Consider the following 15136-nt stretch of genomic DNA (forward strand, 5'->3'; position numbering starts at 1 on the left):
GGGGGGGGGGGGGAAGAGAATTTATGTCATTTTCAGTAATCAATCATTCTGCTATGCAGCTTGAATGAACATGGGAGGAACCATTATCATTTGCTATAAGGAAAAGCAAAACACAAAAACCGAAACAGAAGATATGGATCTTTTGTTTAATCTTTGGCTTCAAAGTAAAGTTATTTCAGGGTTGGGTTTTCCCTTTGTTCTTAAATACTGATAGGTATGGCCGGCGGAAGTAACTCACCATAAAACGTCAAGTACCCAAAGATGGCCGTCAGGAAGTACATGACAAACATAGCAAAGAAGGAGATGTTGGAAACCATCTGCATTTTTTTCTGTGATCGGCTAAAAATAAAGACAAAAGAATTTTAAAAAATTATATTGCTGACTTAAAGTGTCAGGGTCACCCTGAACCAGAGAAGCCCTGCTCAGGCTAATGCATTCCCTGATCAGCCGACCTCCTGCAGTGATGTGGCTTAGAGTAATTCTTTAATACCAACCGGGTGCTGTGAGGCAGAGCCTGGAGTACTCCGAGTGCCCTTCCAGGTGCTTTTAAAAGCACATCATCCACTCATCTGAAAGGTGGACAGTTTTAAGAAGATATGTGTGGTTGCTTTGGTTTCCCATGGTGACCATGTACAGGAAAATCCAAATGTTCTTCTTCTAGTCCGAGAGGTGAGGGGGTGGGTTCTGGTTTGGCCTAGCCTCAGGTACACCTGGGCTGTCTCCAAGCATTCAAGGGCTAAAAGGGTGGCGGGGGTTCCAGCTCCCAGGTCAGGCTTACCCTGGGGCTGGGATGACCCTTCAAGCTGAGCTACCAAAAAATGTACAGCCTGTGTCGCTTTATATCAGCCACAGCATCCCGTTAGGTTGCCAGATAACAAAGGTGTCATGGGGAGTCTAGAGAAACAGGAACACTGGGAGGGACCCGGTAAAAGGGGGTCACAAATTAAATAGTGCCTACTCACTAAAACAAAATTACACACACACACACACACACACACACACACACACACACACACGCGCGCGCACGCACACACATTGAATAAAAGGATATACTTATGAAAGTCCCTAAGTTTAAGATCATACAGGAAGAACAAGGTGTGTGTACATATATGTAGGCCCTTCAATTTAGCCATGTATTCATTAACTTAGAGAGTCAAAAATGCTCAAGACGAAACCCTGCCAAGTGCTAAGGGACATCTCACATTGGGAATGGGAGCCATTGTGTGCTTCTTCTGAGCTTAAGACTATGTGGGTGATAGTCTTTATGTAGAGTGAATCTGAAGACCTTGGGCTATAAAAGCATAGATGAGAATTTATAACCAGACCTTTAACTCTCTCAGAGACAACATAAAAGGGAGGTCCATAGGGAGGCAGGCTGGTAGTGTACCACCAGAGAAGCTGAGACAGGGTGGGGGGTGGGAGTGGGGGTGAGAGTGGGATTGTGAGTTTGGGGGTAACCTGGGCTACCTAGTAAGAGCCTATCTTAAAAAGAACAAATTCGATAGGCAGTGGTGGTGCACACCTTTAGTCCCAGCTCTTAGGAGGCAGAGGCAGGCAGATTTCTGAGTTTGAGGCCAGCCTGGTCTACAGAGTGAGTTCCAGGACAGCAAGGACTATACAGAGAAACCTACCCCCGTGCCATCCCTCCCCCCCAAAAAAAACCCAACAACAAATTTGTTTTCAAAACAAAGCAAACAAAACTCAACACAGATACTCGAACTCTTAAATAACACAGTATTTAGACAAAAACAAAACAAAACAAAAACAAACAAACAAAATAACCCAAAACCAAAACAAACTTTTTTAAATGCCCACATTTGGGCAGTGGGTGATGGCTCTGAGATGGCTAGGTGGCTGAGCGCACCCCTAGACTTCAGATTCCTAGAAACGAAGTGAAAAGCTGGTATAACAGGTTGCACCGGTAACCCCAGTGCTTGGGAGGGGGATCGGGTGGAGGGGGGTTCACTGGGCTTGCTGGCTAGCAGCTTAGCCAGACTCTGTCTCAAGGGGATATGGTAGGTGGCTGAACCTGAGAACACCCCAGCATGGCGCTTGCTTGCATTCAAGCTCAAGCACACGCGTGTGTGCGCGTGTACACACACACACACACACACACACATGCACACACAACTAGTTAATTAACTAAGGCCACATAGCTTGTTACTTTCTTAATTTATAGCCCAAAATACGATACTACTCCCCATTCCGGAGCTTCCTTAACACAGGGCTTGCTTGAGACCGGCAGGACAGCAGTGGACATTGAAACTGAACGATGGGTCTCTGTTCATTTTCCCACGAAACTTGCCCATAGGTCGGAGGGGGCGATGATGAACTAGGTATAAAAGCGCAGTGAGTCTTACTCTTTGAGCTCGCTGTAGATTGGCAGGACGGACGGGTGGCAGACAAAAGCGAAGGCGATGGTCGGTAAAGCGTACACCGTCTAGAGGAAGGAAAAGGACCACACTCAGGAGAGGTACCTCTGACCACAAAGATCACGCTGCTGTCTTAGGTCCGACCTATCATCAGCCTGCTCCTCAGAATCCTGGGATTATGTGATGATTAAAAGGGTTTCGGTCTCCAGATGTGAGCCGCAGTTCTCAGAAGGCTTATCCAGCAGAGACATGGGGTTCTTCTGAATGAGGGACTGAGACCCAGCTCCCACGGTGAGTGTCGCATACCCCAGCCCAGGGACACTATGTTGATGCTGTACTAATCAGGTATATGGGTCCTCAATGCAGGTGACATTAGAGGACAGGGCACTGCTACTCTGACATCCTTCAAGAATTGATGTGACTTGTTTAATGTACACTTAAAAGACAGTGTGTAAACCGGAAGGTGGTGGTACACACCTTTAATCCCAGCCAGCAAGAGGGAAGCAGAGGCAGGCAGATCTCTTGAGTTCCAGGATAGCCTGGTCTACATAATGAGACCCTGTTTTGAAACAAACAAAAAATGATAACTAAAACAAATAAAATTAGTAGAAAGTTCCATAACTCTCTACTTTGACTATATTTTTAGAGTAAAGAAAGAAAATTAATTTTCTTGGAAGAGTTTTTTTTTTTTAAACACCCAAATTCAGCTTCTAATACCAAAAAAACAAAACAAAACAAAAGCCTTAAAACTAAACAAGCAAAAAACAAAACAAAAATAAAATAAAACCTGAGGGACAGTAATTAGTAATTATCTTGTGATATAACTGTCCCAAACACTTCCCAACGGGAACCTGTGACAGGAAAATGGTACCTTCATTTTCACAGCCATTTGAAGGCCCCCTGAGGGTTCCAACCGAAGTCTGACTGACTACAGAGGTGGCTACAGTCTTCTAGGCTGCCAACCAAACCATAATAGTAGGAAGGTTTCTAAGTGCAGTGTTCCCTCTACAACCTCCTCACAGCTGCAGTGGACTGAGGATGTGACTAATCAAAGCACCCCCCTACCCCCAGCCTGCCACACAGGAGGGGAGGGGAGGGGAGGGGAGGGGAGGGGACAATTATCTGGAGAGAATGTTAGGAGAATGCAAGGGTACAGGGCGCACGTGTGCAGCAGAGTACTGGAATTCTCAAAGGTATAGGAACGATCAGCACACTGAGGAATGATGTGCTGTCTTCTTTTTAAGGGGCATGCATCCTAAACAGGTGGTCACAACATGCACAAGAGACATTACTGCCCTTACTTAACAAAAATGCTTACCTTTGAGTTGAAGGTGACATACTTTGGTGTGCACGCATCGGTCACATTAGCACTGACTGTTGAGTTTTGCTCCACATTCAGGCAGGGAGTCTGAAATTTCTTGTAGATGACCTGGTATTGAGAGACACAGGAGAATCAACGGAGACTGTATTAAAGCCAAGACACTGCCCCAGGGCCTCCGACAACGTCAAAAACGCAGAGAGCGCTTCCTCTGGAACTTACCACTATTAGGAAGAACACCATGCAGCTCAGGGAAAATCCACTAGTGTAGCCAAGATACCCTGTAAAAAAAAATAGAAATAGCAATTACTTTCATGACTTCATTTCTTGTAGGCATTACTTCGAGCAGAGTTTGGAACGACAATGTGCCCACGAGTCCATGCAAAAGCAAGATGCTATCACTTGATAGTGCTAGTTCACTTGGCAAAATCATAATGATCACGATAGTGGGCTAAGAATAGAAGCATCACACTTGGCATTTTGGTTCCAGGAATACCTGGCATATTTCCAGGACACAGATCTTAAAATCTAGGGAAAGGGGGACTCTGGCTTTGGCCCTCAGCCTCCATGTTGGTGCACCCTAATACCAAACCAACTTACTCCTTGGTCTTCCTGCCTAGGCTCATTCTTGTGCACATACTGTGGGAATCCCAAATGCTACTGATAAACTCTTCTCTCAAGGAGAGGCCAACACAAGTGGACGTGAGCCCCTGGGGACAAACAGAGAGTGGCTCTCAACCTTCCTAATGCTGCAGCCCTTTAACACAATTCCTCATGTTATAGTGACCCCACCCACCCAAAACATTGTTTTCATTGCTACTTCATAAGTGTAATCTTGTTACGGTAATGTATGAATCATATTGTAAATATATGATCTGCAGGATATCTGGTATGCTACTCCTGTGAAAGGGTCATTTGACCCCCTAAGGGGGTCATGACCTACAGGTTGAGAAATGCTGAAATAGGGCATTTGAGGGTCTTATGCCTCTTGGAATGCCCAGGAAAGGTGGTCACCTCAACCTCCATAATGGCACATGGCCTCCCATGAACTGCATTATTCTCATCCCTGGGGAAGGACTGTTCCTTACCATAACCAGAGGAGCAGACTCGCCTACCCAGAGAGCAGAGGGATAAGGAGTTAAGAAAAACCTACTTACAAACTTCATAGACACCGTGCAATCGACTGACACATCTTAGCTAACCCAAGATAAAAATGAACAAACAACCCCCGAAACTCATAACTATATTTGGAAGAATTTGAATACATAATTTGATTGAAATTAGCCCAGATTTTAAAAATACAACTTGGAGCCTTCAGACAGATGGGATCCTGCCTTCATTATGCACTGTATGAAATTCCCGAAGCTCCAGCATGCTTGTCTCCAAATACAAACACAAAAACAAATGTCAAAACCAAATGCATGACTTGGAGATTGCCTTTTTTTTTTTTTTTTTTAAAAAAAAACTTTAAAACTTTCCCTTTGATGGGAGAAGTCACTAAGCCTGGTTATACTCTAAACCAAAACATGACTCCTAACAGTTCTGTTTTCTATTATCAGATTTGAAATCTCTAAGTATAAATGACCAGAATATTTAAAACCACAAGCTAGCAAAAGCCAGAAGATCTCGAGTTTAAGACATAGGGAGACCCTGTTCTGAATTCACAGTAAGTAGTGATGTAACTCAGTAGTAGACCATTTGGGTAGCGTGCATCAGGTCTTGAGTTTGATCTCCAATACCACAAGACAAATAACAAAACAGAACACAACACAACACAACACAACACAACTTAGTAGGAGTTTTCATTTTCTGGACTTTTCTTACAGAAGACTGTAAGTTGTACTACTGAAAATGCTAAGGGTCTACTCTGGTTCCAGAACCTCCTTTTCCCCGGTCCAGCTCAGTGAAAAGGCTTCAGAGAGCTGTATCGTGTTCTTAATCTCATGTTAACACCAGCCCTCGTTAACACTTCCAGTCGATGGTTTCTTTCATCTATCCTAATGAACGCAAGCAAAGCTGTCCGTTTTCTGTTTCCGACTCGTCAGGGACTGGACAGCCCATGACAAAGGCCACATCTTTCTTTGCTCACCCAGGTTCTTCAAGAGACACAGCGGAAGAATGATGCCAAAGGTAACCATCACCACCAACACGCGGCCATCTACGTACCAGGCTCTGGAAGGCAGGTAAGGGCTAAGTTACATTCTTCAGTTGGGAAATGACATTGGTGAATCCCACCATGACTCTTCTATTTGCTTCATTCCCATGTGACCGATGGAAGGGGCTCCCCCCTCCCCCACTGGCTAAATGTAGCATTCCTATGAATTATTTATGAATCACGGCTTCAAAGCCAACTGCGCATGGGCCATTCTGTCAGGTTACAACTTGTCCTATCAATCATTTAAAGAGAGAATTCTTTCTGTTTTGTTTGTATGATATCGGCAAGAAAGGAGTCGCCACAGGTAGGCCTCCCTCCCTCTTCGATCCTTTGAATTTGACCTTGAATAGAACATGGAGGGCAGGGTGAGCGCATCACAGCTTCTACAGTTTCCCTTGAAGGGAAATGGAGACAAGGCTGACAAGGACCCTTAAACAAGAGGGCAAAACATAATGTGCCAAATGCTGTTGGCAGCGCTCCCTAGGGTGAGCTACATTTTTAATGATGTAAGTTCATCATTAAACTCTCCCAAAATGCCAGGAACTTTCTTTAAGAGAGAGGTAGGTGTTTCTCTTCTTTGCATGTAGTACTTTTGTGTTCAAACATTCCATCTGTGCTCTCTTTCACAGATAAGGGGTTCAGGCTCTACCATTTTCAAGGTGATAGATGAATCCAGAGATACACGGCTTCCTATGTCTCTCATTTATTTATATTTCCTCCCCACCCCCACCCCCAAAAGAAAAACAGACTTAGGGAAATTTTATTTCTAAAAACTTTCATAAAACAAAATTTGGTCATCCTTCATTTAAGCCCGTGGTTTCTCAACCTTCCTAAAGCTGTGACCCTTTAAAACAGTTCCTCGTGTGTTGACCCCCAACCATAAAATTATTTCGTTGCTACTTCATAACTGTATTTTGCTACTGTTATGAATCATAATGTAATTATCTGATATGCGACCCCTGAGAACCAACGAAGCAATCAGTTAAGTTACGCCACACACCGAAAATGAGAGAAGAAAAAAAGGTCAGAGGCTTACGAAAATGCATCCTCCTCTCCCATGAGGGATTTTATGGCTGAAGGGAGTTCGTTTTTGACTATGAAGAGGTAGCTCAGCATCGCTGGAGGAGAATGAGAACTAGTTTAGAAAGACAGTTCTTCTTACCAGGCAGCTGCTCCCAGGCCCACCTTCTGTGAGCACAGGTGACGTCAGTTCCCTCTGCTGTGTCTGACCCTGCCTCTGCTCTACCGCCCATGTGCCACATAAGCAACAAGGACACTCACTGCTCGGACTGCGTTAAATCGCACGTGGACGCCCAGCCGCCAGCGCTAGAGAAGCCAAGGATACCCGCACAGAACCAAGCCAAGCAAGGGAAACCGGCCATTCTTACCCCCGGTGTTCTGCAGAGAGGTGGCTCCGAAGATCACCAGCTTTCCCGTTGTGCCAAAGACTTGCTCTCCCAGCTTCTCATAAACCATGCAGCCTGTTTGGAAATTGAGTTTGAGAGGACACGAGATGACAAGGCTCTGAGAGTCAAGACACCTAGCACGTCTTTATGCTGTGGGCTCTTCACGTTACTCTGTGCCCGTCTCAAATGCATACCCTGGCAATGGAAGGGTTAAGCCACTGTCATTTTGAACCTTGACTCTCAATGTCACATGCTACCACTGTTTCTCCTTCGTCAAGCAGGTTTCAGGAATATTACAAGTAAAGATTAAGTCATACTGGGAGGCTTGGGGGAGTTCCCACAGTAGCTAATCTTATTCATGGATCTGGTATAGGTTATTAAAGATCTGAACGGATTAGGCTAACAGAATTATCTTCTGCTAGAAGGGGGAAGCCCACCCATACTTTAACCCCAGCCCTCCTTCACCACAGGACGACAGCAATGCCTTTATCAGGGAAGGTTCTTGCTTTAGCTGGCCATGGTTAACGCAGACGGTAGCAATGGGCCCAAGTGCTGAGAAAAAGTCACAGTGGAGAGCTTGCCCTCCAATAGGAAAGCTTGTATCATATCGCTTCCTTCCGGGCTCAGGAAATGTCAGGAAGAAAGGTTGGGAAGAGTGAAGAGTCAGAGGGTGGGAGAGGTGCGGCAAGGTGAGGTCTCCTGTTCACAGCACAAGGGTTGATGAGCTCATGGCTGCCGTGCACCAGTACAAGACAGGGTCCATGAACACTTAAGGCTGGACAGTGGAAGACCCAGGACATCCCTTGCTTCCCTGAGGGACTACTGGCTATGAATAGGTGTTGGGGGACAGGTCATTTCTTGAGTGGTGTAGCCACAGACAGCCTTGTTCCAGTAAACAATCTCCCACTGTGCATGAAACGAATTAAACTCAGTGGGCCACATACACAAATAAAAGAAAGAGAGCTGGAGAGATGGCTTAGCTGGTAAGAGCACTGACTGCTCTTCCAGAGGTCCTGAGTTCAAATCCCAGCAACCACACAAAGGCTCACAACCAACTGTAATGAGATGTGATGTCCTCTTCTGGTGTGTCTGAAGACAGCTACAGTGTACTTACATATAACAATAAATAAATCTTTTTTAAAAAAAAAAAAAAGTAAAAGGGGGAGGACCTGGTGAAAAAGGAAGGTTCCAGTGGGAAGGGGGGAGGCAGAGAGAGAGAAAATGGGGGTACAACTAGTAAAATTCATTATATCAATGCATGAAATGGTCAAACACTTCTGCAAAATGTAACAGAAGTATCTTTGTGATTTCTCTTTAATCCCTCCTGCTTTAAAAGTAACAGCAAACTTAGAACATCTACTTGTCACTACACAAGAATTTTCATCACGTGTAAATATAGTTCAAAGACATGTAACTGGCCAAAGAACGGGGCAGACAAATCTGCCTGAAGAGAATTCTGGCTGTAGCAAAAATCTCAAGTAGCCAACCACCTCACTTAAATAAATAGTAAATTTCTAAACCAATTTACCAAAAATAAGTTAAATAAAACGTTTGTACTTCCTGATGGCAGTTCATAATTTCAAAAGGCTCACAAGAAGCAATTTGGGTCAGGCTATAATTAAACCTTGGCTTAGCCTCATGTGAGACTGGTGTTTAAACTAGATAATGACTAGACCCTGAATTTATTACAGAACATTCCAGTCATCCGTATACAGCAGCTGGACAACGCGGCTTTAGCTAATGTAAAAGTCAAACTCTTACGAACATAATCCAGTGTCCCAGGAATAGAAAATAAACACTTCAGGTGTTAACACTGTCCAGAGAACTTGACGTCCTTGGTAGCGTGCTCACTCCCACAATGCCTTGGGAGTAACATTTTCTCATTGGAATACGTACAAAGAGAATAAAAGGCCTGTTTACTTAAGACCTTGGAGCCTACGACAGAAAAACATTGCATCTTTGTTCAAGGTTTACAGAGGCCTAAGGAAGGAGCGGAGCCTTTAAAATAAGGTCATCTCAAACGAGAAAAAACGGGTACACCGGAGAGCTCGCTGCAAATGGCACAACGTACATTGTGAGCATCCCGCCTTCAACATCATCACACGTCTCAGCTTACCGGTTTCCTTGGAACAGATCAGTAGTAGGTTTATTGAATATATAGACAGCAGTGTCACCGAAGTCAGAAGTATCCTATAGCAAAGAAAATAAATCCAATTGTATTATCTTGAGAGAGCATTTTGGGAGGGCAAAGGTCTCCTTCTGGTTAGCCTCCAAAGGTGGCTACCTGCCTAATTAAAATCCTCGCTAGAGCTCTCTAGCCTCTCTCTCTTGCTTTCTGTCTTCCCCCATTCCCTCCCCCACTCCACGTGGTCATGGTCATGGCCGGTCTCTACTTCTCTACTCGCTCTCCTTCTCTCTGCCTTTCTCTGTCTCTACTACCCTCTTAACTCCCCTCCCCCTCCCCATGCCCTGAGTAAACTCTATTGTATACTAAAAATGAAATGAAATAAAATAAAATAAAGTCCCGCTAGAATTCTTCTATGGGATGAAGTGCTCCCCGGAGTCTAAGCGAGTGCATCAGTTAGCACCTCTGCGATGTAATTAAACACCCAGGCAGCTCCACGAGGACATTTAGGTGGCGGGGCTGTGAGATCAGGTCATGAAAGAAAGGCTTTGTAGCCACGGCATGAAGTCTGTTGGGTTACATCCGGGTGAGGAAGTGGTGGTTTTGCAGACAGGGTGGCAGAGCAAGACGTCAGTGGCCTCAAGTGAGTGACCGTGTGACTTTCGCAGAACTGCTTGGCTCTGATCCCTCATGCACAGCCCAAAGGTACAGCAGATGATGTGGCCTATCACCCAGAAGCTTCTCCGAAAGCTGAGTATTATGCCATTGATTTGATTTCGTTTTCTCTGCACCTGGTTCCTCTCACATGTGGGGGCTTCCCACTACCGAGTACAACATGGGAACAGACCCACATCTTTGTTTTTAGTACACGGGGCTCATCAGCAGACATCTCTCGAGAAAGGGCGGTTTAAGGGTCATGGGAGCGTATAGATTATTTCTACAGTCCTTGGGTAAAAACATAATAACTGAAAAACGAAATGCTTGTTAATTAAAAAAAAAAAAAAAAAAAAAGGAGAACTCCAGCCCACAAACAAAACCTCTTACTTCCTCACACAAAGAACAATGCCTTGCATAAATTGGTCCCACTTTAGCCTCAGCATAATTAAAAGCAGTTATTTTCTGGTGAGTGTGATTGAGAGGCACTTGGCACCTCAGGAGGTTGGTTCTCTGTGAGCTCAGGCTCCCAAACCTCCCCCACTGCACACCTGTGGGCCTACGGCTCTGGGGCCAGAGGCTGCCTCTTCTGGTCTCTCTTGTCTTCCCCTACATGGGGCAGAATGGCTGCTCTCCCTGCAGCCCTGGTTCCCCTGCAAACTGCGCTACCTTGGAGAGACGGATAGGGGAGTTCATGGCCACCAGGACAGATGGACTCCAGAAACGGACCTGGAAACAGGAAGGCCAAGCTCCGTGGTGGCAAAGCAAACACCAGGAGAAAGAACAGTAAAACAGGACACTAGGAGAAGCCAAGTTGTCCTGATCCAGGGAAACTGAGGCCACTAATGATCACGGAGAAGGCGCATTCAGATTTATACTTATTTGGCAAAGGTCCCTGAGTGAGGAGGCCGATGAAAATGGTAAGTCCTTTGTGGTCTATTCCGATTGAGGGGCAGGAAGATACTCAGAGTAACTGTTTAATTAACCAACCCAGTAGTTTGTAATGGAACAGGATTTGACTTGTGTTAGAAAAGGAAGAACCAGACAGTCTCATAATGTGTGTGTGTGTGTGTTTGTGTGTGTGTGTGTGTATACATACACACACACATATATATGCATACATGTTGAAGAATGAAGAAACAAGTTTTGAGTTTCATTGACCATCAAGGGCAACTTCCACAAGCCCATGACAAGCCCCAAGGCACAGGGTAACCTGGACTCCCTCCCAGGCATTCCACCCACAGACCCAAGAGTGATGAAGGAAGACTGCAGCCTTGTAAGAGGAAGGTGCACCTAGCAAGAAGAGTTGATCCCTGCCGCCTACAGAATAACTTGATGCACACAGCTAAGGACACAGCTGTGGTACTCTCTCATCTACTGAAGAGCTCCACATGGCTCTCACACAGGTTTCCCTTCCCCTTCTGGGGGCCCACCTCTCTGTAGATGATACTCAGTCGTCACTAAGCCAACAGCAGAGGCAAGAACACTCCTGACAAACCTCAAGAAACACTGATCAAACAAGATTTTAATGAAGTGTTCCTGTCTTTCCCACCCCTGAACACAGAGGAATGAAAATGACTCTGTTCTTCCACCTTTGGCGGCACAACACAGTCAAACAACAATGGAGTGTCCGGTAGTCCTGGACTCAAACCATCCAGTTTCTAAAGAGTCTTTTTCATCCTTCCCCAAACACATCCCTTCTTCTTTGGCCTCAAACCCATGAACCCCCTGCGTCAGTCACCTTAGTGTTGAGATTTCAAATGTGAGCCACCACATCTAGCCAGAGCTTCTTGTCTAGAACTGGGAACCAACATAAAACAAAACCTGGGGCCACAGAGATTGACAGCAATGGCTGCTCTCCAAAGAGGACCAGGATTCATTCCCAAGAGAACACAGCAGCTCATAACCAGTTGTAGCTCCAGTCTCAGGGGATCTGAGGCTCTCTTCTGGCTCTCCACAACGCACTGTACACACGTGGTATGTAGACATACAGGTACACAAAGTACCCACGCACATAACCTATTTTGTTTTTTAAACTATCTTTTTCTACCAGGACACTAAAAAGCAAACTGTAGATGTGAAAACTCCAAGACTATACGCTACATCAAAATCTAGCTCAAAATACAGCAGAATGCACCTTTCTGCTAAGATTTTAGAATGACTCCATGTTTTCTAATTGATTCTAACAAACCCAGGGTGGTTTAAGTTAAGAGATGCTTTGAGAACCAAAGACCGTGACACCGGGAAGAGGAAGCCAAGAAGAGTAAGGCAGAGAATGTGTGACTACTCATCGGAAGACTTGGGTCTCAAGCTAACAACGACCCTCTTTTTCCAAACAGTTGAAAACGTACGTAATCATGGCAAAGACACAAACCACCCAGAGTTCACTGCAGCCTCCGCACAGCCAATCACTAGGGAAAGGTTGACCGCTGACGGAGGCATTCTAGGTGGTAATTGGGTCATCAAAGTCTTCCAGGCTCGTGTCATCTTTGCCAAGGGATCTACAATGGACAGGTGGGAGGAGTGGCTAGAGGATGTGCCTAGGACTCTGAAGAATCCTTGTGTCCGTAACACCTCAGAAGATGTGGAGTGGGAAGCAAGATGTGAAGGCAGAAGCCTGGGGTCCCAGCACTTGAGAGTAAGTAGCAGGAAGACCAGGAGTTCAAGGCCACTCTCAGCTACTTAGCATGTTCAAGGCTAGCCTGGGCTATATGAGAACCTATCCCAAAACAAAAATAAAGACCCTCTTCCCCCAAGATGTGGCACAGAGATATCCTAGGAGGTTTTGTTTCTCTGGACAGGAAGTCTGTTTAGGAAACAGAATTCTAGACTCCGGGCTCAGAGCACAATCTCAAAGACTCTGCCTGGCGTCTCTTGCCGCAGAAAGGGGACCTCTTTGCTCTACGCCAACATGGACATCTACATTTGCGATGCCTGACGGGGAACACGCTGGGTGGCTGGCTCCATTTCTGCAAGGACTTCTGCATTTGGGCTTTTCATTTTTCTTCTGGGCCCTCCTCCATTCCTCCCCTCTGCCCCGTCCTCTGGCTTAACCTCCTCCCACCTTTCCGTCTATTCATCTTGTGAGTATCTGGGTTGTCTGCACAATAAACAGCCAACGTCAAGGGCTGTGTCCTGGGTCCAGCACAAAGAAAGACATGTCACTTTTTGTCTAAAGGGCGCAAGGCATCGGCGGGATTCTCAATTTTCTGAGTTGGGCACCTTTTTAAAAAATACAACCCATTTTGAGATTAACTTTTCCAGCAGTCGTAACAACTTCTTCATTGTTTTGTTTTGTTTTGTTTTGAGATTAGGCTAAGTTTACCCGGCTCTATCTTGTCGAATCAAAGTGTAAAACTGCACATGTATGTGTGGTCCACTTGATCTCTCAAGGCTCGGAAATCCTCTTGAATTGTTAGTCCTCCCTACTCTCTACTGTTCACCTCCTCCGCTCTCATCTGCTGTGTGCCTTCTTCCCTCCAGACCCCTGGTGGGGACTGTTAAAGAGTCAGACCACCTGAAATGGCCACCCATTAGCCAACTACGCAAGCCCAAACCTGCAGGTCAGACAGGCCGGTCACTTGTTGTCTTGTGACTTCTGTCCACTCAGCAGGAGGCACATTTTATTTCTACACACACGTCTGTCCAAAGGCTATAGCCAGGCCATCTCCCTTCTCTTGCTGGGATTCCCCTTTCCACCCAGCAGCCAGAAACCTCCTCCTGGCTTAGTGCTTTACTACGAATCTTCATAGTAGACTACAGGACAGGCAGCTGATGGTTTCATTCATCTATTCATGCTCAACACCCATATACAAACTAGCTAAGAATCAAAGAACCCTCTATTAGGGTCTTGCCTGCAAGTTCTGTGAGACTACACCACTATCTTGGTAAAGTCAAGACCCACCTACCTGCCTCAGACAGTCCTGTGACCAGGTTGGTCACACTTACCTCAAGGGCTGACCTAGTCTTGTGACTGTGAACGCTGGAGCTCTTTCCTGCAGCAACTGTATGTAAATGAGCTGTTTATCCATTTACTCTAGGGGGCTGCTCGAGCCCTTCAGAAGCACACAAAGAATATTGTCACACTCAGTCCTTGGGGGATACACCTGCCCTCCACAATCTTCTGAATGACCGTGACCGTGCGTGCATCTGTGTGCATTTCTGCTTGTGTGTACCTGTGAGGCCAGAGGACAATCGCAGGTGTTGGTCCCTAGGAGGAGTTCGCCTTGGCTTTTGAGATGGGGTTTTCAGTGATGTGGCGCTTTCTGAGTAGGTGAGACTGGCTGGTCTATGAGCCTCAGGATCTGCCCCCTCCGCAGAGCTGGGATTACAAGCTTGAACCACCACAACACTTTTTCCAAAACACAAGAACAAAACAAGCACACAAACAAACAAAAACAGGTCCCGGGAATTGAACTCGGATCCTCAGCTTGTGAGGCAAGTGCTTTACCAACTAAGTCATGTCCCTAGACACTTTGAAATCTGTTTTAAGAGGTTTATTGCTATTACTATGTTTAACTGAATATATATATATCTGTACGTAGGCAGGCGAACGTTAGTACTGGTGTTGGAAAGACCAGAGGTGCCAGATATTCTGAAGCTGGAGTGACAGACAGGCAATTGTGATCGGCCTGATGTGTGTCCAACCAGGGTTCTCTGGAAGAGCAGGCTGTGCTCTTAACCCCTAAGCTGTCTCTCCAGCATATGTTATTGTGTTGAATCTTACGGACCGCCCTTTATTCTTTAGACCTCTATAGCGGGTAAAGATTGTATAGACAGGAGTTGGGAGAGGGTTGGGTGAGTAACCTGCTTATACCTGAGGACTGGGAGTTCAGAATTCCAGAACCCACATGACTGCCAGGTGGGGGTGACAGTCCTTAGTACCTTAGTGCTCCAGGGGCAGAGATGGGATTGGGAAAGCAACCTGGCTTGCCAGACTAGCTGAACCGGTGAGCCCTGTGTTCAAATGAGAGACCCTACCTTAATCTAGAACTAGGAAAATGACTGAGGTAGATGACACCCAGTGTCTACATCTGCCATCTACATGCATGCACACACGTGTATGTGCACCCCTGACACACATAACAAACAAAAACCACATTTTTA

The 15136-nt window shown here is 45.7% G+C and overlaps 1 protein-coding gene across 4 annotated transcripts in view; it reads right to left on the reverse strand.

Annotated features, from left to right (window-relative positions):
- Positions 1–15136, reverse strand: part of Slc38a1 (solute carrier family 38 member 1) — a 72610-nt gene that overhangs the window by 9966 nt on the left and 47508 nt on the right. For all 4 annotated transcript variants that reach the window (XM_021216812.2, XM_029548035.1, XM_029548037.1 and 1 more), the window contains exons 5-12: positions 9368–9441; positions 7234–7326; positions 6882–6963; positions 5780–5862; positions 3913–3971; positions 3691–3801; positions 2361–2440; positions 239–339 (exon numbers count right to left, since the gene is read on the reverse strand). In XM_021216812.2, the coding sequence (XP_021072471.1) occupies positions 239–339; positions 2361–2440; positions 3691–3801; positions 3913–3971; positions 5780–5862; positions 6882–6963; positions 7234–7326; positions 9368–9441 (683 nt within the window). The remainder of the gene's footprint in view (positions 1–238; positions 340–2360; positions 2441–3690; positions 3802–3912; positions 3972–5779; positions 5863–6881; positions 6964–7233; positions 7327–9367; positions 9442–15136) is intronic.

Source organism: Mus pahari, chromosome 17 (genome assembly GCF_900095145.1).
Source record: "Mus pahari chromosome 17, PAHARI_EIJ_v1.1, whole genome shotgun sequence".
Lineage (NCBI taxonomy): Eukaryota > Metazoa > Chordata > Mammalia > Rodentia > Muridae > Mus > Mus pahari.